The 26,961-nt window shown below is 41.8% G+C and overlaps 1 protein-coding gene across 1 annotated transcript in view; it reads right to left on the minus strand.

Annotated features, from left to right (window-relative positions):
- The window catches only part of CNTNAP2 (contactin associated protein 2), a 2,098,245-nt gene that overhangs the window by 192,910 nt on the left and 1,878,374 nt on the right, over nucleotides 1-26,961 (minus strand). The window contains exon 19 of the mRNA XM_032643309.1: nucleotides 23,151-23,387. Within this exon, the coding sequence (XP_032499200.1) occupies nucleotides 23,151-23,387 (237 nt within the window). The remainder of the gene's footprint in view (nucleotides 1-23,150; nucleotides 23,388-26,961) is intronic.

Raw genomic sequence — 26,961 nt, forward strand, 5'->3', positions numbered from 1 at the left:
AATCTTTTTTTCTTTTTTTTTTTTTTTTGCAGTACGCGGGCCTCTCACTGTTGTGGCCTCTCCCACGCAGGCTCAGCGGCCATGGCTCACGGGCCCAGCTGCTCCGCGGCATGTGGGATCTTCCTGGACCGGGGCACGAACTCGTGTCCCCTGCGTCGGCAGGCGGACTCTCAACCACTGCGCCACCAGGGAAGCCCCCATCTACTATTTTTTTATCTTCACTTTTCAGCAATCATTTTAATGTGGTATTTAAGTTTATCATTTTGAAGGATGTTATGACATACATAGACTAAGAACTCAGTTTACGTCTACAAGGCTTAAAACATATAACAGAAGCCCTTCACTCTACAGCCCCTACCCCAAATCCCATTCCTTAGAAGGAATCTTTTTTTTCCCCCGACAGTAACTCCCTATTTCTAAGTAACAATCATATATATTTTATAGCACTTGCATTTATATCCTAGTGTAATCTTTTATTTCTTCTTTTGCCTGTTTTCTGCATACCTATCACTAATTAACCCTCCATTTCTCAACTGGAAGTGTAACTCTCATTTCTGTAAACAGAGAAAACCGTTCTGTATTTTCCTTGGAAATGTCGCCCCGGACTATCCATCTTCCTTTTTCAAGTTGAGCTGGTTGCTCTCTTGGCCTTGTGCATAGCTGCTGTCCTCGAATCTTCTTTTACCATCATCCTGGGAACTTTTAGAGTTTTCTATTTATATCTAATAGTCTGACATTTTATAATGTTATTAATTCATATGGTTTTTCCCCCCTTCTTTGTTTTATGTTGAGCCCTTTCAATCTTTAAACTCATGCCCTTCAGTTCAGGGAAATTGTCTTTGATCCATTTATTTGACAATTCTCTCCATCCTTTTCTATGTTCTCTTTTTCTAGATCTTTTATTACCTATATTTGAACTTACTGGTTTCGTCCTCTTTCTTATCTTTTCTGTTTCTCTCTCTTTTTTTTTCTGCATGATTTACTAGATTTTTACCTTTGAAATATTTTATTTTTAAATTTCTGCCATCAGATTTTAATTTTCAAAATTGTTTATTTCTAATCTCTGAATTGCATGGGGAGAGGGCATACTTCCCTCCCTTCTTCATGGATGCAGTATCTTCTCCTCTCTCTCTGATCTGTTTTCCAAAGATGGCTGCCACCACAGCTCTCATTCTCCACCCCTGGAACCTGGGCAGCCTTGGGACCTGCTTGAACAAATTGGATGTGGCAGAAATTATGGTGCATTGCCTCGGAGGCTAGGTTACAAAAGGCAATGTGACTGTGGCCTGGGGAACTGGACCAATCACACTGGAGCCATGCTTAGCCAGGAATGCAGCTGCCTGCCCCAAGTCCACCTTGGTGGAAGAAGCCACACTAGCGCAGTTGGGTGGCCACATGGAGGAGCCCTGAGTCGACCTGAGGAGGGAGAGAAGCCTGGCCGGCTCCCGACTCCTCCAGGTCCAGCTGCCATCTGACTGCAATCCCCTTAGAGCCTCCAAGCCAGAACTGCCCACAGAGCCCTTCCAAATTCCTAGGCTGCAGAAATCATCTGAGATCATGCAATGTCTATTACTATTATTATTTTTGGCTGCACCTCGAAGCATGCGGGATCTTAGTTCCCCGACCAGGGATCCGACCTGTGCTCCCTGCAGCAGTGGAAGCACCGAGTACTAACCACTGGACTGCCAGGGAATTGCCAGTCTGCTATTTTAAGCCACTACATTTTGGGAGCAATTTGTTATGCAGCAAATGGACCTGCAACAGAGAATATGAATGGTAGTTTTTCAAAAAAGCTTGTTCTTCCAGTATGATCTTTGTTTACACTGAATCCTCTGTTTGGTCTTTGTCATGTTACAGTCTTGAATCACGTGACGGGTGATGATGGGGGAGGTCAGAGTGAGGCTCTGTGTTTTGACCAGAAGCTTATTACTGGGTGGACTTCACAGGTGGGTGGCAGGTCTGGTCCATTTCTATCTACCGGCCTTCTCTCTCAGGGGTGACACTTTATCCCCCAAAGAGTCCTTCAGTTTTTCTCTCAAGGAATTTGCAGCCAGGATTTTGGAAGCCTGAGTGAAAACTTTCACTCGATTCCTGCACTATCTGGGGCCTTGCCCTCCAGCGACAGAACCTCTAGTCTTCTGCCTGATCTGGCTTTAGGGCAGCTACCCCACTGCAGGGGGAGGATTGGCTCCATTGATACACTTGAAGCCAATCCTCTGTGGTCAACTCCATCTTTCAGATATCCACGCCCCCATTTCTGAGCCTTTCCAGGGGTCAGAGCACAAGTCTGTTGCTTGAAGAAGTTTTCCTTCAACCGGCTAAGGATCTAGCCTTCCTTTGTCTACTAAGTTCCTCCATTTGCTTGCTGTCCTTTATATGTTGCTGTCCTCTCCTGTCCTCTTTGCTCAGGTTGACTTGTGTCTTTTTTAAAAAAATCCTTTTCCAAGGATTTAAGGGTGAAGCAAAAGAAAATAGGTGTGATCAATCTGTCACATTTAAGTGGAACTGGAGCCTCTAATATCTTAATGAATGAATAGCTTAGCAAATAAATGGGCTCAGAGAGCACAAATTAAAAATTCATCAAAGACTGAATTCAGCTAATACAGAAATTGAAAATTGTTCCATTTCACTGCAGTTTGCTCTAACAGGGCAAAGGTGAAGTGTCCAAACTCTTTCTTCATTAGGAAATAAGAAAATGAAGACCTTCGGAGAGGTAGAACATACCTACTCGTTTTCGTTTTGCTTTCAAAAGTCACACGTGCTCATTGGAAAAAAAAAAAAAAGGACCCTTTTATAGAGGAAAATGACAGAACAGTTCTACCATCCTACCCTTCCCCACTCCATCACACTACCTCTGGAGGTAACCTCTGGAGGTAACTAGTGCCAATAGTTTCCAAAATTTTTTAAAGAAGAATGGAAGGATTACATGAATATTTTGCTCCATATATAATCTGATTCCACTCATGCTGAAAACAACTGTGTGTGTGTGTGTGTGTACTGTGTACATGGTGTATATTATAACATGCACATACATGCTTTTTTTTTTTTTTGGCCAGGGCTCCCCTTTACCACCATAAGATGCCAACAATCGGAATATTCAGTGCATTTTGGAGCAGGGAGGAGTTATTGCTTATATATATATATATATATATATATATATATATTTATTTATTTATTTTTTGCGGTACGTGGGCCTCTCACTGTTGTGGCCTCTCCCATTGCGGAGCACAGGCTCCGGACGCGCAGGCTCAGCGGCCATGGCTCACAGGCCTAGCTGCTCCACGGCATGTGGGATCTTCCCGGACCGGGGCACGAACCCGCGTCCCCTGCATCGGCAGGCGGACTTTCAACCACTGCGTCACCAGGGAAGCCCAATTGTTTATATTAATGGCAAAAGAAGAGTGAATTCACCTTCATTTTTAGATAAAAGAAAACCAAATGAATGTGGCTGCATGCAAAATGCTACACATAGTACCATGCATCCATTTATCATCAGCGGAGGGTGTCTGAACTGCATAAGTCTTTCTGAGTAGGGTTCTTGCCCAGGAAATGCATGGGCTTTTAAGACAAACACAAACAAACTTTACATATTCTGCCTTTTAAGCTTCATAATACATCATGGACATTTTCTCAGGTGAATAAATATGTCTATCGCACTCCTCCTCATGGCTGTGTATCACAATTCAATAGTAGTCCCTCTATTGATGGATATTTAGTTTTCCCCCTACATTTCACTATCCCACAAAAATATGCTATGGTGACTGGTCCTGTGGGTGTGTATTTCTCTAATACTAATGCTTCTCTAGGATAGGTTTCTTGAGTGTAATTACTGGGTTAATAGAATACACCTAGGTTACGTTTTGATAGAGGATATTCACTTGACCTCTAACCGTTCATTTTCACACAGTCTCATGCACATGGTGAGTGTCTCCTGCAACCCCCTCCCGTCCAGACCGGGACACCAGCAAAGGGAACGACTCAGCTTGGACCCTGACTTTGTAAACGTGTGGCTGTGTGGCGCTCCAGCGGGCTTTGTCAGTGACACATCAATCTTGCCAGACCCTTCTTTTGAATTCTTTGCTCTCCAGTGATTAATGAGGTGCAAATTAAAATGATAAAGAATGATTTTTGGTTTATTATTTTCATAACAATGAAAAAAAGGTAACACTGCTGATGGCGCTGGGAGAACCGGGCTTTTATTCGTATTGCACGCACACTGGCGCTGTGTTTTGGGAAATCAGATGGGCTCCACACATGGAAAGTCATAAACATTTTACAGCCGCTAACTCCACCTCTCTGCATGTGGCAATCCATCCCAAGTAAATAATGTAAAATACTAAAATGCCATTTACAAACACGTTTACCACAGTATTATTTAAAATAAAAAATTGGAAAGAATTTCTTTTTTTAACTTTTCAATATTAACTGTTTTAAATTTTCAAATATACATACAAAAGTAGAGAGAATGATGAACCCACATACCCATCAGCCAACTTTAACAGTTATCAACATTTTGCCATTCATCTTCATCTGTCCCTCACCTCAATTCTTTCTCCCTCCTGGAATTATTATTATGAGTTTTTTTGTTAGTTTCTGCTTTATAACAAAGTGAATCAGCTATACGTATACATATATCCCCGTATCTCCTCCCTCTTGCGTCTCCCTCCCACCCTCCCTAACCTACCCCTCTAGGTGGTCACAAAGCACTGAGCTGATCTCCCTGTGCTATGCAGCTGCTTCCCACTAGCTATCTATTTTACATTTGATAGTGTATATATGTCCATGCCACTCTCTCACTTCATCCCAGATTACCCTTCCCCCATCTCTACGTCTGCATCTTTATTCCTGTCCTGTCTCTAGGTTCTTCAGAACCATTTCTTTTCTTTTTTTTTAGATTCCATATATATGTATTAGCATATGGTATTTGTTTTTCTCTTTCTGACTTACTTCACTCTGTATGACAGACTCTAGGTCTATCCACCTCACTACAAATAACTCAATTTCATTTCTTTTTATGGCTGAGTAATATTCCATTGTATATATGCGCCACATCTTCTTTATTCATCCATCTGTTGATGGACACTTAGGTTGCTTCCATGTCCTGGCTATTGTAAACAGAGCTGCAATGAACACTGTGGTACATGACTCTTTTTGAATTATGGTTTTCTCAGGGTGTATGTCCAGTAGTGGGATTGCTGGGTCATATGGTACTTCTATTTTTAGTTTTTGAAGGAACCTCCATACTGTTCTCCATAGTGGCTGTATCAGTTTACATTCCCACCAACAGTGCAAGAGGGTCCCCTTTTCTCCACCCCCTCTCCAGCATTTACTGTTTGTAGAGTTTTGATGATGGCCATTCTGACCGGTGTGAGGTGATACCTCATTGTAGTTTTGATTTGCATTTCTCTAATGATTAGTGACGTTGAACACTCTTTCATGTATTTGTTGGCAGTCTGCATATCTTCTTTGGAGAAATGTCTATTTAGGTTTTCTGCCCATTTTGGGATTGGGTTGTTTTTTTGATATTGAGCTGCATGAGCTGCTTGTAAATTTTGGAGATTAGTCCTTTGTCAGTTACTTCGTTTGCAAACATTTTCTCCCATTCTGAGGGTTGTGTTTTCACCTTGTTTATGTTTTCCTTTGCTGTGCACAAGTTTTTAAGTTTCATTTGGTCCCATTTATTTGTTTTTGTTTTTATTTCCATTTCTCTAGGAGGTGGGTCAAAAACGATCTTGCTGTGATGTATGTCATAGAGTGTTCTGCCTATGTTTTCCTCTAAGAGTATTATAGTGTCTGGTCTTACATTTAGGTCTTTAATCCATTTTGAGTTTATTTCTGTGTATGGTGTTAGGGAGTGTTCTAATTTCATTCTTTTACATGTAGCTGTCCAGTTTTCCCAGCACCACTTACTGAAGAGGCTGTTTTTTCTCCATTGTATATTTTTGCCTCCTTTATTAAAACTAAGGTGACCATGTGTGCGTGGGTTTATCTCTGGGCTTTCTATCCTGTTCCATTGATCTATAGTTCTGTTTTTGTGCCAGTATCATACTGTCTTGGAAACAATTTCAAGAGCAAAAATAGAAATTGCCATTTCCTTCCTGTGAGATACTTCAGTGAAATAAATTTTGGTAGATCTGCTGGATGGAATACTTAGTAGTCTTTTTAAATGATGGGCACGAAGACCAAGTGGTCTCAAGGAAAAATACTTACGCTATGTATGCTAATAGTATGTTTATAATGATAGGTAGTGCATTGTAATAATACAAATTGATTTTAGGAACTTTGGAACAGATTTTCCTATAGTACAATATTCTAACACGAATCAATAACTAAAGATTATTTATTTGATGATGTAACTACATTACGGCAATAATGCAAGTAGCCAGAATTCTGGATCTCAGGAGCAAGGAAACTGCCAGGAGGGAGGATACGTTTCCTCTCTCTTTGCCCAGGCAGGGCTGGCCTCGGGCAAGACCATGAAAGAAGGAGGGCATCTCTGACTGCCCTCTTCTACTCGCTCTGCTCCTTCCACTCTGACACAATCTCAAGTCTCTGGCCTCACAGAGGGCACCTTAGCCACCTCCTCAAGTCTCGTCCGCCGTCTTCCTCACCCCTAAATTACACCTGGCTCCATGAAGACGAGATCCACAGTCATGTGCCAGAGTAACAGCCTCGCTGTCCTCCCAGACCCACTCCTGCTAAATCAAATGATGCTCTAATAGTAGCGCATCCGGGCACAGGAAAGACTGAGCAAGTTCAAAGGAAATCATTTTGGTGGAGAGAGGCTACTCCAAGTACATTCCTTAAACTATTCCTACTCTTCCACAATTTCTTCCTTTTGAACTCACAGATGCTCTAAAAGTTCAATTAGAAAAATAGCAAGTATCCCTCCAATGTAATGGTGGTGAGCGACTTTAATAATGTGTGTGTGTGTGTGTGTGTGTGTGCACGGGCACTCTGGTGGGGTGAGGTCAGTGATAGGAAGGGGAGAAGCTGGGTGGGGGCAGATGATTATTTACAGGTTTGTTTCTGTAAAAGAGGACGCCTGCTGCTACGGTCTGCGTGTTTGTGCTCCCCACCAAGTTCACACGTTGGAATCCTGATGCCCAGAGTGATGGTGTTAGAAAGTGGGACCTTTAGGAGGTAGTTAGGTTATGAGGGTGGAGCCCTCATGAATGAAATTAATGCCCTTATAAAAGAGACCCCCCTGAACTTCCTAGCCCTTTCTGCCATGTGAGAGTACAACGAGAAGTCTCTGACCAAGAAGAAAACACTCAGCCGACAACACTGGCAGCCTGATATTGGACTTCCAGTCTCCAGAACTATAGAAATAAGTTTCTGTTGTTTATAAGCAACCCAGTCCATGGTATTCTGCTATAGCAGCCCGAACAGACAAAGACAGCTGCTCTGGATTCTATCTAGTATGCTAGCCAGCTGTGTCCTGGCTTGTGAGCTCTTTACTCACCTTTGTCCAGAGGATGTTTTATTTGTGTCATAATCTCCACATTATCCTTTGGCCAGAGGAGGGAAAGCTCATGTTGCAATCAGAGTATTGCTGTGTAGCCATCATGAAGGTGTGTGGGCTGCAGCAATCCCAAAAGCTCACAGCTGTAGACTGAATTCCCTCTGTAACTTCTGTGCAAGGGTGTGAGGGGATAGTGTAGCTGACCAAGTGTGTCTGTCCTCCTAGCTCCTTATAAAAATGGACGTAGAGCTTTACTTTGGTAATTTCCATGGTTTTTTGGATTTTGGAATTTCAGTCATCAGAAGCGCATTACTTCCACTGCTGTCTTCAGACTAGAACAGAGATATTGCAATCCTTCAGCAGCCATCAATCAGTAATTCAAAGCATGAATTTCATCAATAGGAAAACTCACAGAGCATGGCTTGTATTAACCCTGCAAATCACCTTCTTTGTTATAAAGCAGTCTAGACTGGTCTCTCATATCAGAAGAATTTGGTCAGACTCTCCATGTCCCTTGTTACATTCCTCACCTTATATATTTGGTGAGAAAAATCTGCTCCATTATTAACACAAAATCATGGATATGGTACCCTAAAAAATACAAAGAAATGTCTTGTTTTCTGAGGCTCACAATTAGAAATCCACAGGTCTGGTTCAACTCTGCCTCTGCTTTTCTGTGCTGTGTGTGTCTGTGTGTGTATATCCGAGAGAGAGAGACAGAGAGACAGAGAGACAGAGAGACACAGAGAGAGAGAGAGATAGAGAGAGAGAGAGAGAGAGAGAGAGAGAGAGAGTGTGTTTGTGTGTTTCCTCAATCAGCCCCACAGAGAGAGCCTCAGGAAGGCAGGCAAAGAAAGAAGGGAAAATTATTCAGAACCTTTGGGACTTAGGCCTACACATAGCTATCAGGCTGGTGTGATAAAAAGAGGACGACTTGGGCAGGATGTGTTACCTACTATCCATGGCCCTCACTAACTTGCCGTTATACACAGGACAACTACCAGAGAAGGATGCCCTGCAGACGTGCTGAAGTACTCAATGTCCACCGATGTGGACATCGGTGAGTGGACCTGCTTGCAGGGGAGTCAAAACATTAGTAATCTACAAGCAAAACCCTCAGGACAGTTTTTTAGACTGGTTCCTTTCAGATTCATGAAAGAAAAGAAGTGCACAGTGTTTCCGCTGAAACCGTGAAGTTAACACGCAGGAAAGATAAAGGGTGTTATTTCTGTGAACTTCACATTGTTTAGAGTTCTGATTGTTTCAAGGCTTTAGGTTATTTCAAGCTTTAGATTAGATGTTTTTATTTGTCCTCCTTGGAGTTGGGAATTTTGAAGGTATGTGTACATTCCTGAGTTCTTAAAGGCACAGGGATTTGAAGCCAGATCCTGACATCCACTGTTTCTTCATGAAGACGTTTTCTGTCTGTGATAGAGATGGTGGTGCAGGATAAGAGAAGACCTTCTAGCTATCAGAAATGTCCAGATATGGAGTGAGCCACCTCCTGTGGCGCCGCGTCCTCTGTCGAGCACAGCCTGCACCCCATCCAGTGGGTGTACCATAAAGAGGACACTTAGCTGGTGTACACGGTGGAGAAAATACCAGGCCTGGAGCTGGGGTAGTGCCGAAGCCACAGGACTTTGGACAGTAAACTTAATCTCTAGAAGCCTCAGTTTCTTCATTTTCAAATAGGAGTGCTAACACCTATAGCTCAAAATTGCTGTGGTGATTAAATAAAGTAAGATATGTGAACATACTTAGTTCAGTGCCTGGCATAAAAGGGTGAGTTCAGTGAAACGTCAGTTGAATACAAATAAATGTAATATACATTTCAACCCTGAGATACTTTGATTTTGTGACAAAAAGAGCTTCACAAACTCTTAACAATATAAGAGAAATTGAAGAAGTGTTGAAATAAGTCACCCAATAACATTTAAATGTTAGGGTAAAAGCTGAAAGTCTGAAATCATGATAAATTCATTACGGTAACAGAAATAAAACTTTTTGCACTAGCCCTTCATATTTTTAAAGAAGTTATGAAGTGCTGTAATAACCACTTGTGGCTTCTGATTCAGTAGGAGACTATGAAGTCACACAAGGTAAATTTTTGCTTATTTAATAGGAGAGGGGGGCCTATAAACTTCTTCGAAATTTATAACTTGGTCTACTGTTTTAATTTGATTTACATGACTTAATTTATATTTTTAACCAAATTTATAAGATTCCATTATAGGAGACACTTATTAAGGAACTCTAAAATGCCAACAGACTAAAGTAGACCCATTTAAAATGGATTTAAATTAGATTATTCTAATAGTAAAGTTCAGAAAGCACTTCAGTGGCAACCTTATTCATCTCTGATTCTAAGAAGAAACTAGCAGTGGTCTTGTGCAAATATCTGAATTACATTTGGCTTAAGCATGAGAAATACCTGGACTCATTAACCTGGACTGAAGTTGTCATCCTTAATAAGGGTGCAGAGAGACTGTTAATCACTTGGGACAAGGGGAAAATTTTAAATGAGGCTTCTAGAATCTAGCAGTCACTTTTTGTTTTTTGAAACTGTATATTCAAGGAACCAATATTATTTTCTAAAGACCTCAATAATAACCCCAAGAGGCTGCTTCTGAATCCATTCTTACTTAAGCTCAAGTGTATCTGCTGCTTTAATGGTGCTCCAGGTCAAACGATTCATGACAATTCCATGATACAGACAGAGATTTAATCATGGTCATGGCATGCAAGTGTCGGACTGACTATGAATGCAGCCCTGCAGGCCATGGAATAGGAAAACTCTAATGTCTAAAGTCTTGCTGAATGTTTAATCTTTGAGCTCTAGATAATACATGTCACTGCTGTCCAGACGTGGGCAAGTACTAATGTAAATAGGTGGGATGTCCAGCTTTCTTCTGCAGGTAGGGCAACACTACCCATGTGGATGGAGAAGTTCTGTGCAGGGTTTCCTGGTGGCTTTTGAAAGGCAATATATTATACTTTTCAGTCCTCTCTCTAAAGAGACCCTCAAATGCAGGACCTTTGACTTAGTGATTAATAACCTTCAAAATCATTTGCATTTTCATAACATTAACGTTTTTCAAAGTACTTTCACCTACATCAGTTCATTTCATCCTCACGGTCCTGTGAATAATACATTTTATATAATTAAGGCAATTTATAAAGAAACTGAATGCCAAGAGAGTCTCTTGCTCAATTTTGTTTTCAATAATGTTGAAATTGGAATTCAAGGTATTTTTTGCTCCACTGTTCTAAATGATAGTAGCTTTCTCTCTTCAACCGAGAAAACTCAAAAAAGGACCGATTCCTTTTCTTAAAAACCAAAATTAGTTTAGAATGATATTGGCTGCATTGCTGGTCACAGGGGTATGGCTGAAAAGAACAGAAGATTTGAAAGAATATTTTGGTGCCTGCAAGGGTGGCAGAGAGAATGCTTCACGTCGGGGCTTGAAGTGGGGACCTTTCTTTAAGCTACACTTGACCCAACTCCTTGGGGAGTAACACAGGAAGTAATATTGGCCCCCGGAGTGGTAAATGGTAAATTTGTAGAAGTCTAAAGGAAGCAAGTTTGCATTGGTTAAGTCTGAAGTTTAGAACAGAATATTAAAATTGAATTTGGTCATGTTAAAGTTAATAAAGAGTTCTTAGAAGACCTCTTTTAACAAAAAAAGCAGGGATAAACTGTTATTTACATGTCAATCAACTGATCTGTCTTTGAAGGGGTATCTTTAAGGGGGTATCTTTAAAGTAGAAATACAAAGAGAGGGTACCATTAAGCATATATAAAACTCTTGGGAAGTAGGGACGAGGGAAAAATCTGGGAAGATGATAATAAAATTTTGGAAAATTGAATAAAATCCCCTATTCTTTTTTTTAAAAATAAATTTATTTATTTATTTTTGGCTGCGTTTGGTTTCCGTTGCTGCGCGCAGGCTTTCTCTTGTTGCGGCGAGCGGGGGCTACTCTTCGTTGTGGTGCACGGGCTTCTCACTGCGGTGGCTTCTCTTGTTGCGGAGTACGGGCTCTAGGTGCACAGGCTTCAGTAGTTGTGGCTCGCGGGCTCTAGAGCGCAGGCTCAGTAGTTGTGGCGCACGGGCATAGCTGCTCCGCGGCATGTGGGATCTTCCCAGACCAGGGCTCAAACCCGTGTCCTCTGCATTTGCAGGTGGATTCCCAACCACTGCACCACCAGGGAAGTCCCACCCCTATCCTTTTTCAGAGAGCAGTTTTAGGTTTACAGCAAAATTGAGAGAAAGATACAGAGATTTCCATATACTCTCTGTCCCCACACATGCATAGCCTTCTCCAGTCAACATCCCACACTAGATTGGTATAGTTGCTACAGTCACACTGCTGATTTGTCAAAGGTGCTGACACATCATAATCACCCAAAGTCTACAGTTTACATCACAGTTCACTCTTGGTGTTGTACATTCAATGGGTAAAGGCATAACGATATGAACCCATCATAATAGTATCTATCACACACGGTAGTTTCACTGTCCTAAAAACCCCCTGTGCTCTGCCTACTTATTCCTCCTCCTCTCTTCCACCCAACCCCTGGAAACCACGGATGGTTTCAATGTTTCTACAGTTTTGCCTTTTCCAAAATATCATATATTTGGAATCATCCAGTTGCATATTGGCTTCTTTCACTTACTAATATTCATTGATGTCTCCTCCATGTCTTTTCATGGTTTGATAGCTCATTTCTTTTTAATTCTGAATGGATGTACAACAGCTCATTATTCATTCACCTACTGAAGGACATCTTGGTTGCTCCCAAGTTTTGACAGTTATGAATAATGCTTCAGGACACATCTGTGTGCAGGTTTTCATGTGGACATAAGTTTTCAACTCCTTTGGGTAAATACCAAGGAGCATGATTGCTGGAACATACGGTAAGAATATGTTTAGTTTTGTAAGAAACTGCCCGAATCTCTTCCAGAGTGACTGTACCAGTTTGTATTCCCACCAGCAATGAATGAGGGTTCCTGTTGCTCTACATCCTTGTTAGCGTTTGGTGTTGTCAGTATTCCAGATTTTGGCCATTCTAATAGGTGTGTAGTGGTGTCTCACTGTTGTTTTAATTTGGATTTCCCTGATGATAGATGATGTGGAGCATATTTCACGTGCTTATCTGCCATCTGTATAACTTTGGTAAGGTGCCTGTTAAGGCCTTTGGCCCACTTAAAAATTTCCCTATTTTTTTCAGATTAGAAGCAAAGCTTCACAAAATATCATTGATTGGTGGGGAACAAGTTGAAAAAGAGCTAAACTGATCTAATCCTAAACTGTTTTATCTGCTGTTAGTTTTCCAAAACAACCTATTTTTGTAATATTAAAAGCAAATAAGTATTTCTTGTAAACATCAATTACATTATTTCAAGAATAAACGCTTTTTAAAAAAATTGGGATGTGTTAAAATTTTGTCTTTTGGTTTTAATGACATACCTTTAAGTGGTTTTTATTTTTGTTATACTTGAGGTTCATAGGGCTTCTTGAAACTTTAAGCTTGAGATTCCTTCCTGACAAATGTTTTTTAAAGAAAAAAAGGGAGAGGTCACTGGGGGAGAGGTCCCCCAGTGAAACGCCTCCCCCCAGAATTCAGTGCAACCCAGCACTATCTGTCCTACTACCCTTGGATGGGACTTTAAGAGCAGCTCTGGCATTGGCACCTTCACAGTGGGCTGGTTCCGTATCCAGGTATCACTCAGCACTTTCTGTCTCGCTTTCCTTTGTACTGCAGCTGGGTCTACAGCCTCCACTTCATTCCAAGCCTCGTCTCATTTATCTTGGTCTCCTCACTGTCAATCCACTGCTTCCCACATAGTAGGCTTTCAGTAAGTGTTCTGTATTTCACTATACTTGCGTCCAGTGCATATAAGGAAATTAAATTTTTATTAGTGATCAAGCCACTTGATCTTGCTTCCTTCATTCAGTACATAGATATGTTAAATTTTACTGCCAATGATTCAATTTCATTGAGAGTCTTTGCCTTATGGAACTCGAGTAGTTCAGAAGCCACCTTATATTCAGTGAACTCATCACTTGGAAGATCAGCTAGAGAATATTGGTCAGGCTGAGTTAAACACTGCTCTATATCGTGTGCCCAGACCTCATGAGAACATGGAGATAACACATTTAAAATGCCAAGCTGGGGCTTCCCGGTGGCGCAGTGGTTGAGAATCTGCCTGCCAATGCAGGGGACACGGGTTCGAGCCCTGGTCTGGGAGGATCCCACATGCCACGGAGCAACTGGGCCTGTGAGCCACAATTACTGAGCCTGCGCGTCTGGAGCCTGTGCTCCGCAACAAGAGAGGCCGCGATAGTAAGAGGCCCGCGCACTGCGATGAAGAGTGGCCCCCGTTTGCCACGACTAGAGAAAGCCCTCGCACAGAAACGAAGACCCAACACAGCCATAAATAAATAAAAAATAAATTTAAAATGCCAAGCTGGGACTTCCCTGGTGGCGCAGTGGTTAAGAATCCACCTGCCAATGCAGGAGGCACAGGATCGAGCCGTGGTGCAGGAAGATCCCACATGCCGCAGAGCAACTAAGCCCATGTGCCACAGCTACTAAGCCTGCGCTCTAGAGCCCACGTGCCACAACTACTGAGCTCATGTGCCATAACTGCTGAAGCCTGCGCGCCTAGAGCCCGTGCTCCTCAACAAGAGAAGCCACCGCAATGAGAAACCTGTGCACCGCAATGAAGAGTAGCCCCCGCTCGCTGCAACTAAAGCCTGTATGCAGCAACGAAGACCCAACGCAGCCAGAAATAAAACAATAAAAATGAAAATTCTTAAAAAATAATAAAATAAAACGCCAAGCTTAGGGATGGCTCAGAGAGAGCAGTTGGCCCTAATCATTTCCGCTGCCTTAGGGTTTGGTCTTCACTAGAGAACAAAAGCAAAATACACATTGATCTAAATCAACCACTATTACAGTCCATTGCAATTGAGGGAGGTAAAAATATGTGAATGAGCTCAGAGCCAGGGCCATCATAAGATGGGCAGACCAAACCCCCAGGCTTGATCATTTAAGAAAGTGAATTTCCTCTAGCCAAGAGATGCCTAGAATGAGCCCACTTGCTAAGGCCAGAGCTGCCCGCTGGCAACGATGATCACCTGAGAAGGTTGTGGAGAGGAGACGGTGCGCACCAGAGGCAGGTCTTCATCTCCCGTAGGCGTGATGACGTACTCTAGGGCAATGTGAATCTTGGTGAGTGGACATGCTTGTAAGGGGAGCCTAAAACGTGAGTAATTTAAAAGCAAAACCCTCATATAAAATAGATAACTAATAAGGACCTACTGTATAGCACAGGGGACTCTACTCCGTACTCTGTAATGACCTATACGGGGAAAGAATCTAAAAAAGAGTAGGTATATGTATACGCATAACTGATCCACTTTGCTGTGCACCTGAAACTAACACAACGTTGTAAATCAACTCTACTCCAATAAAATTTTTTTAAAAGGCAAAACCCTCCAGAAAATTTATTAGATTGATTATTTTCAGGTTCATGAAAGAAAAGAAATGGACAGAGCTTCAGCTGAAATCATGACTAATTGGGAGGAAATGATAGTGTATTATTTTTATCAACTTCATATTATTTAGAGTTCTCATTATTGCTGAAGAATGAAGAATAAAAACATTCATCAAAACACACAGGAAAATAAAAATGGTTGTATCCAAAAAGGTCCAAAACCTGGTAGGTATCAGAAATTGGCACAAACTTGAAAAAGTGTTATTTATCCTAAACCCAAAGCAAAGTCCAAAACTGTGTCTTTTATTTTGTTTAGTGTTTTAGAAAGGGCTTGCTTCTACCACTGATTTTTAAATCCCTTTTTTCAGGAAAGCTAATTAACCAGGTTTTTCTTTATACCTGGGACCCCAAAGAAAACCCCAGGCCAGGGGGAATGTTATTTACCACCATGAAATTCTGTAATAAAGTCACCTAAACTTTGGTCATCTCTGCAGCTTTGACCTTTTGGAATCAAACCAAAAGTATATTCTTTTATCCATGAGAATTTATGGACCTTTGTCCACAAATACTTTCTTTTCTTTTTTCTTTAGTTTTTTTAAAGGTTTTAATGAGATTATCTTATGTTTCTATGATATTTTTAAGTTGTATCCTAAGGTCTGAAGATTTAAGAAAAGTATTAATTGAGGAGTATTCTCCCTTCTTGAATAGCATTGTAAGAGGAAGAGGAAAAAGAATTCAATTCTTTTTCCTGTAGGCATTCATCCAAATCTATAAAAGCTCCTATTCCAATTGGAAATGAAAAAGAAGCCAGTGAAAAACATCTCTTCCTGCTGGTGTGAAACTCTCCTCCAAGCTGGGATCAAGACGGGGTAGGTCGACCTGAGGAAAAATGGCCATTGTTGCCATTAACTAGTTTCATATAAGGATGAGACCCTAAGATGCAGAACTCCAAGAGTTCTCTTCTCTCTCTCCCCCACTTGTTTTATAATATTTTAAATTAATTAATTTTCCCTAAAAGGCTTCAAACCCACTCTACAAGGGTAGCCCATGGGTTTCCTCTGCTCCCCGTGCAGTGCCTGGAGCCATGGAGAAGCAGAGTTTGTAAATATCCAAAGTGCATTGGGCAAACCCACCTCTCCCAACTCGCCATGAAACATCCCTCTAGGAGGCAAGAGCGGAGGTCCCCTCTCCCTTACGGGTTGAACTTGGACTTGAGTCTAGGTCTCCTTTCAGCAAAACAGAATCCTGAACTCTTTCGGTGCTTTCCTGTCTCCTGATGGGCTTTGTATTAGGAAGGGATGCAGCAGTTGCTAAGGTGACCCAAGCTGTCTCTTAACAGGGATGGATCCCTTGCGTCAGGAATTGCACTTGGTGGGCAGGGCCCCTGGGACGCAGAGACTGTTGTCTCCCTCTCCATCTTCAGAATATCTGCATATTCCTCAGTCCATCGGGGTTTAGGTTCTGGAGATGACCTTTTCAGCTCCAGAATAATATGACTGTGACCACAATAGGCAGAGTGGACGTTTTATGATGCTGTCATTGCTCCTGAAGTAGCAGAGAAGCAATCTAGAACTCAGAGGTAACTGAAACGATGCCGGTTAGGCATCTGGCATTTAAAGCTTTTATGGAAGGGTTAAAGGATGACATGATTTAAAGTAAAAACAAAAATACAAACAAACAAAAAGAGAAAGAGTGCTGAGACTGAAAAGTGACACCTGCTGCCTGACTGATGGGTGCCAGGTTCTCCATTTGGAAATGCGCTCATACGATTCCGTGTGATCCTCCCAGTGAAATTAAGAAGTAGGATTACGTGTTTCTGAAGACCAGGCCAAGTGGAGTTAAACCATTTGCTCAAGGTTACACGACCTGCAAGTGAGGAAGCTGGATTCAAACCCATGTCTAATTACATCACCAATTTTCTATGTAGGGACTTGAGTTAGCAATAAAGAGCTTCTTCTGTATAAATAATTTAGGTCATAAAATGTTAGTCAATGTCATGACCCTTGCAGGAAGAGGAGGAGACTTAGCTGGACCACAGTGAGGGTGGTGTGCACTTGTGTGACTATAAGTAACGGTAACACTGCACCTATTTACCATCCTCCATCACTCGTAGTCACTGCAGTCCTGTGACCTTGGTCCTTCTAATTTTGGACTTTATCTGAATGACAAACAAACAGTGTTGGAGAAGAAAAGACAACTCCCTAAACTCAGGAAATGGTTTCTGAGTATTTATGGATATGGGCTTTTCAGCTGCAGTCTGGGTTTGGCAGACGAACATGAAAATTTTTATAAAAAAAAAGAGCAGAGAAGTGAATTAGGAGATATTTTTGTGCCTCTTGATGATGAGTTCTTGCTAAACTTGGCTCAGTGAAGGAATCCTAATGAAGATCTGTTCCTGGCAGCCTACGTGACAGCTCATTCACATCTCCAGCTTCCTAGTCTTGTAGATATAAACCATTGAAATGTTTTGAAGATTTCAGCATAGTCAGACTTAACTCTACTTTCAAGGCTCCCAGGCATATTAGGTGTTCCCTGAGTGTTTGTTAAAGAGATAAATCAATAACTGATTACAGTTTACACCTAAATGTGGGGAGAGAGGGAGAGAGAGAGACAGAGAGAGAGAGACAGAGAGGGAGAGACAGAGGCTCTGTTCAGATCTTGGATTCTATTTTTTCTTATGATAAATTCTGCATCCAAGAATGTGCTGATTTTTTTTTTTTTTTTACTGAATCACAATAACTAAAAAGCTTTAAGACTGGGGGTTCTGTTTTTAGTTTTATGTGAACCTACATGAAGGACCAGGCCTTGGTGAGAAGCAGTAACACACAATGGTGGTGAAGAACAGGAGCTTTGAGTCACTGCCTGCGTATAAACCCCAGTCCTGCTACTTACTGGCATGTGAACCTCAGACAAGCGACTAATACCCACTTGTGTCTAAACTTCCTTCTCTGTCAGATGGGGAAAATAATAATAGCACCTATGCAGGGTTGTCTTGAGTATGAGGTAATGTTAATGTAATTAAAGACCTTGGCACACTGCCTGGAACATAGCAAGTTCTCAAAAAATGACAGCTGTTACCATTGTTAAATGCAAGAATTAAGCATCACAGATTTTTATATGCACTTGTATTGATTTCCTAGGGGTGCCATAATAAAGAACCACAACCTGGGTGGCCTAAAACAACAGAAACTTATTCTCTCACAGTTACGGCGGCTATAAGTAAAAGAAATCAAGGTGTTATCTGGGCCACACCCCTTCTGAAGGCTCCAGGGAAGGATCTTCCCTTGCCTCTTGCAGCTTCTGATGACCCCGGTGTTCCCTGGTTTGCGGCAGCGTCTCTCCAGTCTCTGGCTCCATCTCCACAGGGTCTTCTCTGTGCATCTGCGTGTCTTTCTGTGTCCTCTCTTCCTCTTGTAAGGACACTCCCATTGGATTTAGGGCCTGCACTAATCCAGTACGACCTCACCTTAATTACATCTATAAAGAGCCTATTTCCAAACAAGGTTACATTCTGAGGTTCTGGGTGGACGTGCACTTGGGGGAGAGGGACACTTATTCAATCTGTGATTGTATTCAGCTACAAACATTTAACATAATAGAAATTGCTGTTGCTGCTATAGGCCTGTTATTTTCCCTCTTGCTTGAAAATAGAAGATAAAGTTTGCTTCTAATCATGTTGCTAATTTCTGGTTAGAAATAAAAATGAGGTTGATAGTCATAAATGTGTTTTGAGGTTTGACTATCCGAGAAGGAATAAGTCTATTAGAGAAGACAACCTTTGGCATGTCCAGGCCACTATCCATTTGGTCCCCAGTGGGGGTCCCCGCTAATCCTGGGGATGACAGACCCACAGCTGAGCCTTCCATGCAGGCTGGGGTTTGCTCTGCTCCCAGAGGAGTCCACAGTCTCAGCCAATGGGCTGTGAAGGAACGGTGCCACGGGATGGAGCTGTGTCCACTGAGTTTAAGTGGCTGCTGGTGGGTGGACATTCTGAGAAGAGGGGATACTGCATGGCTATCCGTAGAGATGAGGTGACTGGCTATGTGGTCCAAATTACAGAGTTTCCAGGAGGCCCTCATGCTCTCTCCAAAACCTGAATTTTTCCCCAGTTAGCATTCCTATTTAATAGCTCTTCCCTGGGAGAGCTAACACCTTACATGATGCTCACATCTTTAGAGGTGCATTTGAAAAAGGGCTCTGGGACTTTTTTGTTTGTTTGTTTGTTTTAACATCTTTATTGGGGTATAATTGCTTTACAATGGTGTGTTAGTTTCTGCTTTATAACAAAGTGAATCAGTTATACATATACATATGTCCCCATATCTCTTCCCTCTTGCGTCTCCCTCCCTTCAATCCTCCCTATCCCACCCCTCCAGGCGGGTCACAAAGCACTGAGCTGATCTCCCTGTGCTATGCGGCTGCTTCCCACTAGCTATCTACCTTACGTTTGTTAGTGTATATATGTCCATGCCTCTCTCTCGCTTTGTCACAGCTCACCCTTCCCCCTCCCCATATCCTCAAGTCCGTTCTCTAGTAGGTCTGTGTCTTTATTCCTGTCTTACCCCTAGGTTCCTCATGACATATTTTTTTCTTAAATTCCATATATATGTGTTAGCATACGGTATTTGTCTTTCTCTTTCTGACTTACTTCACCCTGTATGAAAGACTCTAGGTCCATCCACCTCACTACAAATAACTCAATTTCATTTCTTTTTATAGCTGAGTAATATTCCATTGTATATATGTGCCACATCTTCTTTATCCATTCATCTGATGATGGACACTTAGGTTGCTTCCATCTCCGGGCTATTGTAAATAGAGATGCAATGAACATTGCGGTACATGACTCTTTTTGAATTATGGTTTTCTCAGGGTATATGCTCAGTAGTGGGATTGCTGGGTCACATGGTAGTTCTATTTGTAGTTTCTTAAGGAACTTTCTGGGAGTTTTTTGGTACGAGATCAGAGAAGGGCAGAAAGGAGCGCCTCCTGTCTCTGCTTGGCTGGTGGGTGACAGTGACCATCAATGCGTCACTACAAAGCAAAAGCGCATCCTCAGGAGGCACCGCTGGAACCCTCCTTTGTCCTCCTGAGCTTCATGAAGCGGCAGCATGGGGCAATTCGATTTACAGATGCAACCCTATATCCTTCTCTCTCAATCAAAAGCAAGTGAAAGTGGTCTATGTCGGTCCCATGCCGGTCGTGGCGTGAGCTCCTCACCTGGCTGAGCGTGACACAAGTGTTTTTATTTTCACACAACTTGGCCCCAACAAGGCAAACCTTCCTCCAGGGCCCATCTGAAGGCTGATCGCTTTGAAGGCTTGTGAAAAACCGGGCTTTGTTAAATGTACAAAGAGAGAGATTTTTCAAAGGTAATTTAATTATATGCAGTCTTCACCTGAGATGCTACTCCATTCCAGATAGTGTGATGACGCGGTATAATGATTTCTGGTTAATAACTAGGTATTTTCTAACCAGGGACAGTCAGGTGAGTCTTGAATGCATGGGGTAAAAACTCGGTCGCTTAGTACTTAGTTCTTCTCTAAAAGAGGCAAAAATGAGGAAAAAAAGAGGTGATTCATCATTGTGTAAAGATTAGAAAACACAGCAAAAAGATAAGAAAATAAATGCTGGTGTTTTCATCTCCCACCCAGAATAATGACAGTTAATATTTCGAGGTGTTTCCTTTTTTTTTTTTAAATAAATTTATTTAGTTTTGGCTGCGTTGGGTCTTCACTGCTGTGCGCAGGCTTTCTCTAGTTGCAGCGAGCGGGGGCTACCCTTTGCTGCGGTGCGCGGGTTTCTCATTGCGGTGGCTTCTCTTGTTGCACAGCACAGGCTCTAGGTGTGCGGGCTTCAGTAGTTGTGGCACACGGGCTCAGTAGTTGTGGCGCACGGGCTTAGTTGCTCCCCAGCATGTGGGATGTTCCTGGACCAGGGCTTGAACCCGTGTCTCCTGCATTGGCAGGCGGATTCTTAACCACTGCGCCACCAGGGAAGCCTCCGATGTGTTTTCTTACAGTTTGCTTTCCTCGTGTGTGTGTGTCTGATTTTGTACAGACATATAATCAGGCTGTGTGTGGTCTGTTGGGACCTGTTTCACTGAGTCAGCAAAATATTGTGAACAGTTTTCCATATTCACAAGCACAGAACTATTCTAGCCAAAGAAGGCCCGCAAAAGACTTTCAGGAGCTCACGCTTTGGGAGGTGGCTGTGGCCGCGCTTTCTAGAGGCTGAGTTCTTTGGCTGTAGCCTCCCTGGAGGTGTGGTCATAGGAGCTGCTGTTCTGGGAGGTGAGACCCCGACCGGAGGGAGCGCCCGGCTGCAGGCCTCAGAGGGAAGACCCCGTCCGGGAACGAGCTTGCCTTAGTGCAGATGAAGCTTTCCTGGATTCCTCTCAACCAGCACCACCTTCGTCCTCCCCAAGTCAAGAGGATACTTGTCTTGACTTAGAAGGATGCCCACAAATACTTTCCAACTATGACATGCAGTTTTTAATTTTCATTTTTTTGGGTAAAGCCACTAATTGAATCAAATGTAAACTCATCCTGCTAAACAGATATTCAGAGAATATTTAGGGATCTTCTGTGTAAACAGTTTGAAATAATGTCAGTGGAAACTCACGAGCTTCCTTTGACTTTATCTTGAACATTGGCAAAGCTGAAGGGTACATACCCTTGCCTTTCAATTCGTGAATATCGCGTGTTAACCCCCAGAGGTTGTGTATGAGCCACGGTGCTTAACCTAACTCTCCAAAAATAAGGGGCTCATGGTTTTCTTTAAATTGGCACTTATGCAGTGGAATCTCTCAGGCATTAGTGCTTACTTGATTGCATTCAGACACCACTTTGGCAAGGGAATGACTGCACTAGATTAGCATCAAGCACAATGAACGGTAATTGCCAGACTGTCATTTCTACAAGTGCAAAATTAATGTGCTCTGCAAACCCACTGCACTGTGTGCCACGGGAAAATCATGGAGCCGTGCTGTTCCAAGCAGAACGCACTGTAACAGCGGTGGTAACGTGCTGTGGATTGTTCAGCAAAGGTGTTCCTTTCCACCTGTGTTGTTGTCTCGCGCTCATTCTTCAAGCCCTGCCTGACCTAATTTCTATGCTCATGTTATAGCACCGCCAGACAGTAGCCTGGATGTACAGAGAATGTTATGGAACAATTCGTCCTTCCGTGTGGCACCTTGTGTGAATAATGCCAGCCTAAACAACCCTCCAAGTATTCATGAGAGTATGAATAGGCTACTTATGTAAAGCTTCTTATAAAGAGATGCACCAACCGTTTACAGACAACTTTACCCAAATGCTATACATTCATTAGAAAGAGAAGAGTGATTTACGCGCATTTCAATTGTAGCTTAAGAAGACTGCCAGCCCTGCCTCTCCCCATCTCTCCCGTTTACAAGTGGGACAGGAGGCCACAGGCCAGTCGAATGAATTTCTTCCGGTCATGCAAGATCACAGGGTCTACCCCGAATGACAACAAGCATAAGCGCCAGGCTCTTGGAGTCAGCTGACTGGCTCTGCAGAATTTATTAGGGATTAATCATTCAAGACTGAAATACTGCAGTAATAACAGACCCATTAGATGTGGTATCTCAGTATTCCTGCGCTTTAGTGGAGGCTGAGAACCTCCCACAGAGGCGTCCTACAGAAGAGGGATACTAAAGATAATGACAATAACTGGCCAGAGGGCTTCCTTGTGAGTCCAGCTTGAATCCAATCTCTTAGCAGCTGGGGGAGGGGGTGGGCATTAAGACCACTGGGCAGCACAGGTAGATTCACTGCAGTGATCTACAGGTCCAAGATAATGTGCTGACCCTCTGACTCCCCTGAGTGGGAGGGTCAGGCCCGAGTCCTCTTTCAGTGGCCGCTTACTTTGTCACTCACCATTAAGGCATGATACGGTTATTTGACTTGTAATGTTCCAGCCCGTGAAAAGTTTGCTGGAATTTGGGGGAAACTCTGCACCACACTCAAAGATTCTCTCGTCTTAATGAACAACAGAGATTAGGGAGTGGTTTAGGAGACTTCCTACCTAAGGTGGGAGAAGAATTCCAAATACCTTACCCTCAGAATGAAGTATGCCTGGGTACAGCTGAGAAACCATTCAATAGATGATTTGGACTTCAAAGATGTCTAAAAATGGCTTTGGAAACTGGCTTGACTTACCTTTGTTGCAAAATGTTCCATCATAGGCTGTATTGGAGCAATCGCAGGAATACCCATGGTATTTCTCTATGCATTTGCCTCCATTCTCACAGTTTGCCCCGTAGCTGGTGCAGTGGCCCGAGCACCCGGATTTGAACCCGGATGTGACCTTTGCTCTTTCTTCCAGGTCCAGTGTCACCCCATTCATCCTCAGGGAGCGGATGCAGCCCAGAAAGCCCTGCTGGCCCCCGGCACCACCTGGGAAGACAGAAGGCATGGAGCTCAGATAGAATAACCTCTGCTGTGGCTTCTGTTTCATTCATCATTCCTCGGACCACTGTGGTGGGAGATGAGACTGCCAAGTGCAGGGGGCACGCTCACTGTCAAGTTGGTCCCGCCTAATAGAAGAGCTTGCAGCTTTCTCCCCTTAGCCTATAATGCTGATTAAAAGAGACTGTCTTCTGCGAAGCAATACATTTGCTATAGTACTAAAATGTTTGGAGACACACACAGATTATGTAAGCTGTTTTGGAAGTTTAATCTGGTTTCCTATAGAAAAGAAGTTTACAGAACTCTCTAAGTTCTTTGGTTTTTAATCTCATGGCACTCAGTTCCATAGCATTATCTATTGGAAGAGATATAAAAAGGCAGAGGGACATGAATATATTAGCATAGTTAACAAGTCAATTAGCCAGACGAAGTAGATCCATTTGGAATGTAATTGTAAGTCCTGGTTCTTGTCTCAAGAAATGCTTTGCTTTGAAATTCACGTTGAGGGTTCCCAGGGCTTCTTGTCTGGGGTGGTTGGAAATTGGAATTGAGAATTTTACACGGAAGTCAGCTACACCACATTTATTACCAGGTCAGTTCAGATTTTATTGCTTTTGTCTAAATGCCGTTGCAAGACACATAACACACAAAACAAATTCACTGTAATTTTCTCAGTACGTTATGGAGTTAGAGGTTCATGAGCATGAAAATATTAAAATATTCCTAATAAATTTCATAGAACGGTTCATTGGAGAATTATATCACAGGTGGATTGTATCTATAATAACCTTAGCTATGATTTTTTTAAGCAGCTGGTACGAAAGGAGGAACTCAAGTTTATAAATATGCCTGTATTTTAGACTAACAGCTTTTCTAGAAATTAAATAAAATGATAGTAGTTAAAATTATTAAAAGAAATCTGATGGGGATTTAGAAAAAAGATATGGTTAATAAAGTGAAAGTTACTGTTTATTGAGGGCTATGTAGTAGGTACTCTCCTAAGCATCTCACACATGATATTCACCTGATTCTCACAACAACCTGGCGAGGTAGGCATTGTTACCTTAGCCCCATACAGATAAGGAAACTGAGGCTTAGAGAAATTAAGTCGTGTACTCAAGGCCTCATAGCCCCGAAGTGCCACAGCGGTGTCAGATCTGTCTTATTCTCGAGCCTGTGGTCTTAAACTCTGTTCTGTGTTGATCGTCTAATGCAGAAGAACTTCAGGGTCCGGGGCGCCACAGACGTACATGTTTCTGACATAAAGATCTGAATGTCTTTAGAACTGGCACGGTCAATAGGACTGGCAGACTCTGGGCGAGGTCGCACACTGGAGATTGATTCTGATCACTTACTCCAGTATCTTGAGAAAAAGTGTGCCATCTAGACGACGCATCAGACAGGGCTGGTGGATCAAAGGCTTTAGCTGCAGAGATGGATTAGCCTTTGCTTATGCCTGTGAATCCTCAGCCGTGAAACAGCAAATGACTTGCACTATTATCTTTATAAACCCAAGCCTTGCGGCTCTCTCACTGGGCAGTGCATAGATTTGAGTGATGATTCTCCAGGGATTGTTATTTTTTAATAAAATATTTAAATAGAAGAGGATTAATTGAAGGGATCCCAATGCCCCTTTTGATTAATGGTATGGGAGAGTAGACGGCAAAAGAAATGATTAGAAACAACCACTTTGAAGGATTTCCCATTTTGCAATCCGCTCACCAGCACCGCTGCACCTCTGGGCCAAGGGGAATTTGGCCCTTTGCTATGATCTGGAAGAATTTCAATCCAGTAGTCACTCTTTGTGGGTCGAAATTTCAATTTGGCGTCTATCGTTTTAGCAGCTATGGCTTTTATTCTTGCAATAAGGCTTTCCAAAGGGCCTTTTCGTTCAATAAATGCCTAGCCATTTAAATTTTCATCACTAGTCAATTAAGACAATTATATCCTATCAAAATACGCTGACATTTTTAAATCGTTGTTTTTAGATGTGTGCCTCTCCTTTCCCCTGGTTGCAAATGTAATAGTTTTTCATTGTGGAAACCATAAACACACTGATAAGCAAAATGAAAAGGAGAATCTGTAATGCTACTCAGAACGACTTTCACTTGTAGCAAATAGCCTTTTCTACTTTTATCTATGAGCATACATATGCATAAAAAATTTAAAAAAGCGGGGTATACGCATTGTTTTGAAATTTGCTTTTTTCACTTAATATATCATAAAACATTTTCCCAGCAATAAATATTCAACTAGAACGTCCTGCTTAACATCTGCAGAGCAGCCCACCCTGTGGTGCACTCTAACTTACTTTGTCATTCCACTGCCATTGGACTTTTTAGAGGTTTTTAATTTAATTTTACTTTTTTACTAAGTAAATTAAAACATTTTTTTATCTAACATCTTTATTGCAGTATAATTGCTTTACAATGTTGTGTTAGTTTCTGCTGTATAACAAAGTGAATCAGCTATATGGATACATAGATCCCCATAGCCCTTCCCTCTTGCGTCTCCCTCCCACCCTCCCTATCCCATACCACTGGACTTTGAAGCTTATTCCAATTCCTATTTTATATGATACTATAATAAATATCCCTGTAAAAACCTTGACATACTTGTCCAGTTTTTCCTTAGAATTAATTCTTAGAAGTGTAATTGCTAGGTACAAGGGCATAAACATTTTAAAGTCATTTGCAATATAATTTCCTCTCAGAAGACTTTATCAATTTGTATCTCAGCAATAGGGTACAAGATTCCTGCCTTCTCCACACCAATTCTAATACTAGGCAGGATACTTTTGAATTTATAGGCTAGAGGGGGAAAAAAAAAAAAGAGTTCATTCTTTTAATTTGCATTGCTTCGAATACTGTGGGTTGAATAATATTTATGTTTTCCTCACTCTTAGTTTTTGATTCTTCATGACCTTTGCTTTTTTGGGAGAAATAGAATATATATTTCTTACTGATTGGTAGCAATATTTGGGTCTTTAGTTTTTTGTTATAAATTCAGCAACTAGATCCTTCCAGTTTGTGTTTGTTAACTTGTATGTAATGTTTATGTAGTCACATGCATCTACCTTATTTTTATGATTTCTGCCTTTGATATTAGGCTTATAAATACCTTCTCTAATCCAAAAAAATATAATTATTCAACTATATTTTCTTCTAGAACTTTTATGATTTTACCTCGTTTAACATTTCATTCTTTAGTCTATCTGGAATGTATTTTAATTTGGAAATAATTGACATTTAAGGGTGTCAGCAATGGTTGAGAGTCTGAGGAGATTTTTTTAAAAAGACTCTTGAAGTAAATGTTAATATGACCAAAAAAATGGAGATTTAGAAAGCATCAATTGGCAGAGAAAGTACATCTAGATTAGGTCATATTTTAATTACATCATTTAGGTAAACATTTAGATATATGTATATATGCTTCATTATGTACATACACAGGCTTCATTCAGTAAGGGGATTTAGGGGCAGGGTTTTCTGTCTCCCTGCCTCTCTGATTCTTTCTGGTCTTGTTCTTTCTGAGCTTCTACACCTGCCAGTCTTTCTTCCTG

This window comes from Phocoena sinus, chromosome 9 (genome assembly GCF_008692025.1).
Source record: "Phocoena sinus isolate mPhoSin1 chromosome 9, mPhoSin1.pri, whole genome shotgun sequence".
Lineage (NCBI taxonomy): Eukaryota > Metazoa > Chordata > Mammalia > Artiodactyla > Phocoenidae > Phocoena > Phocoena sinus.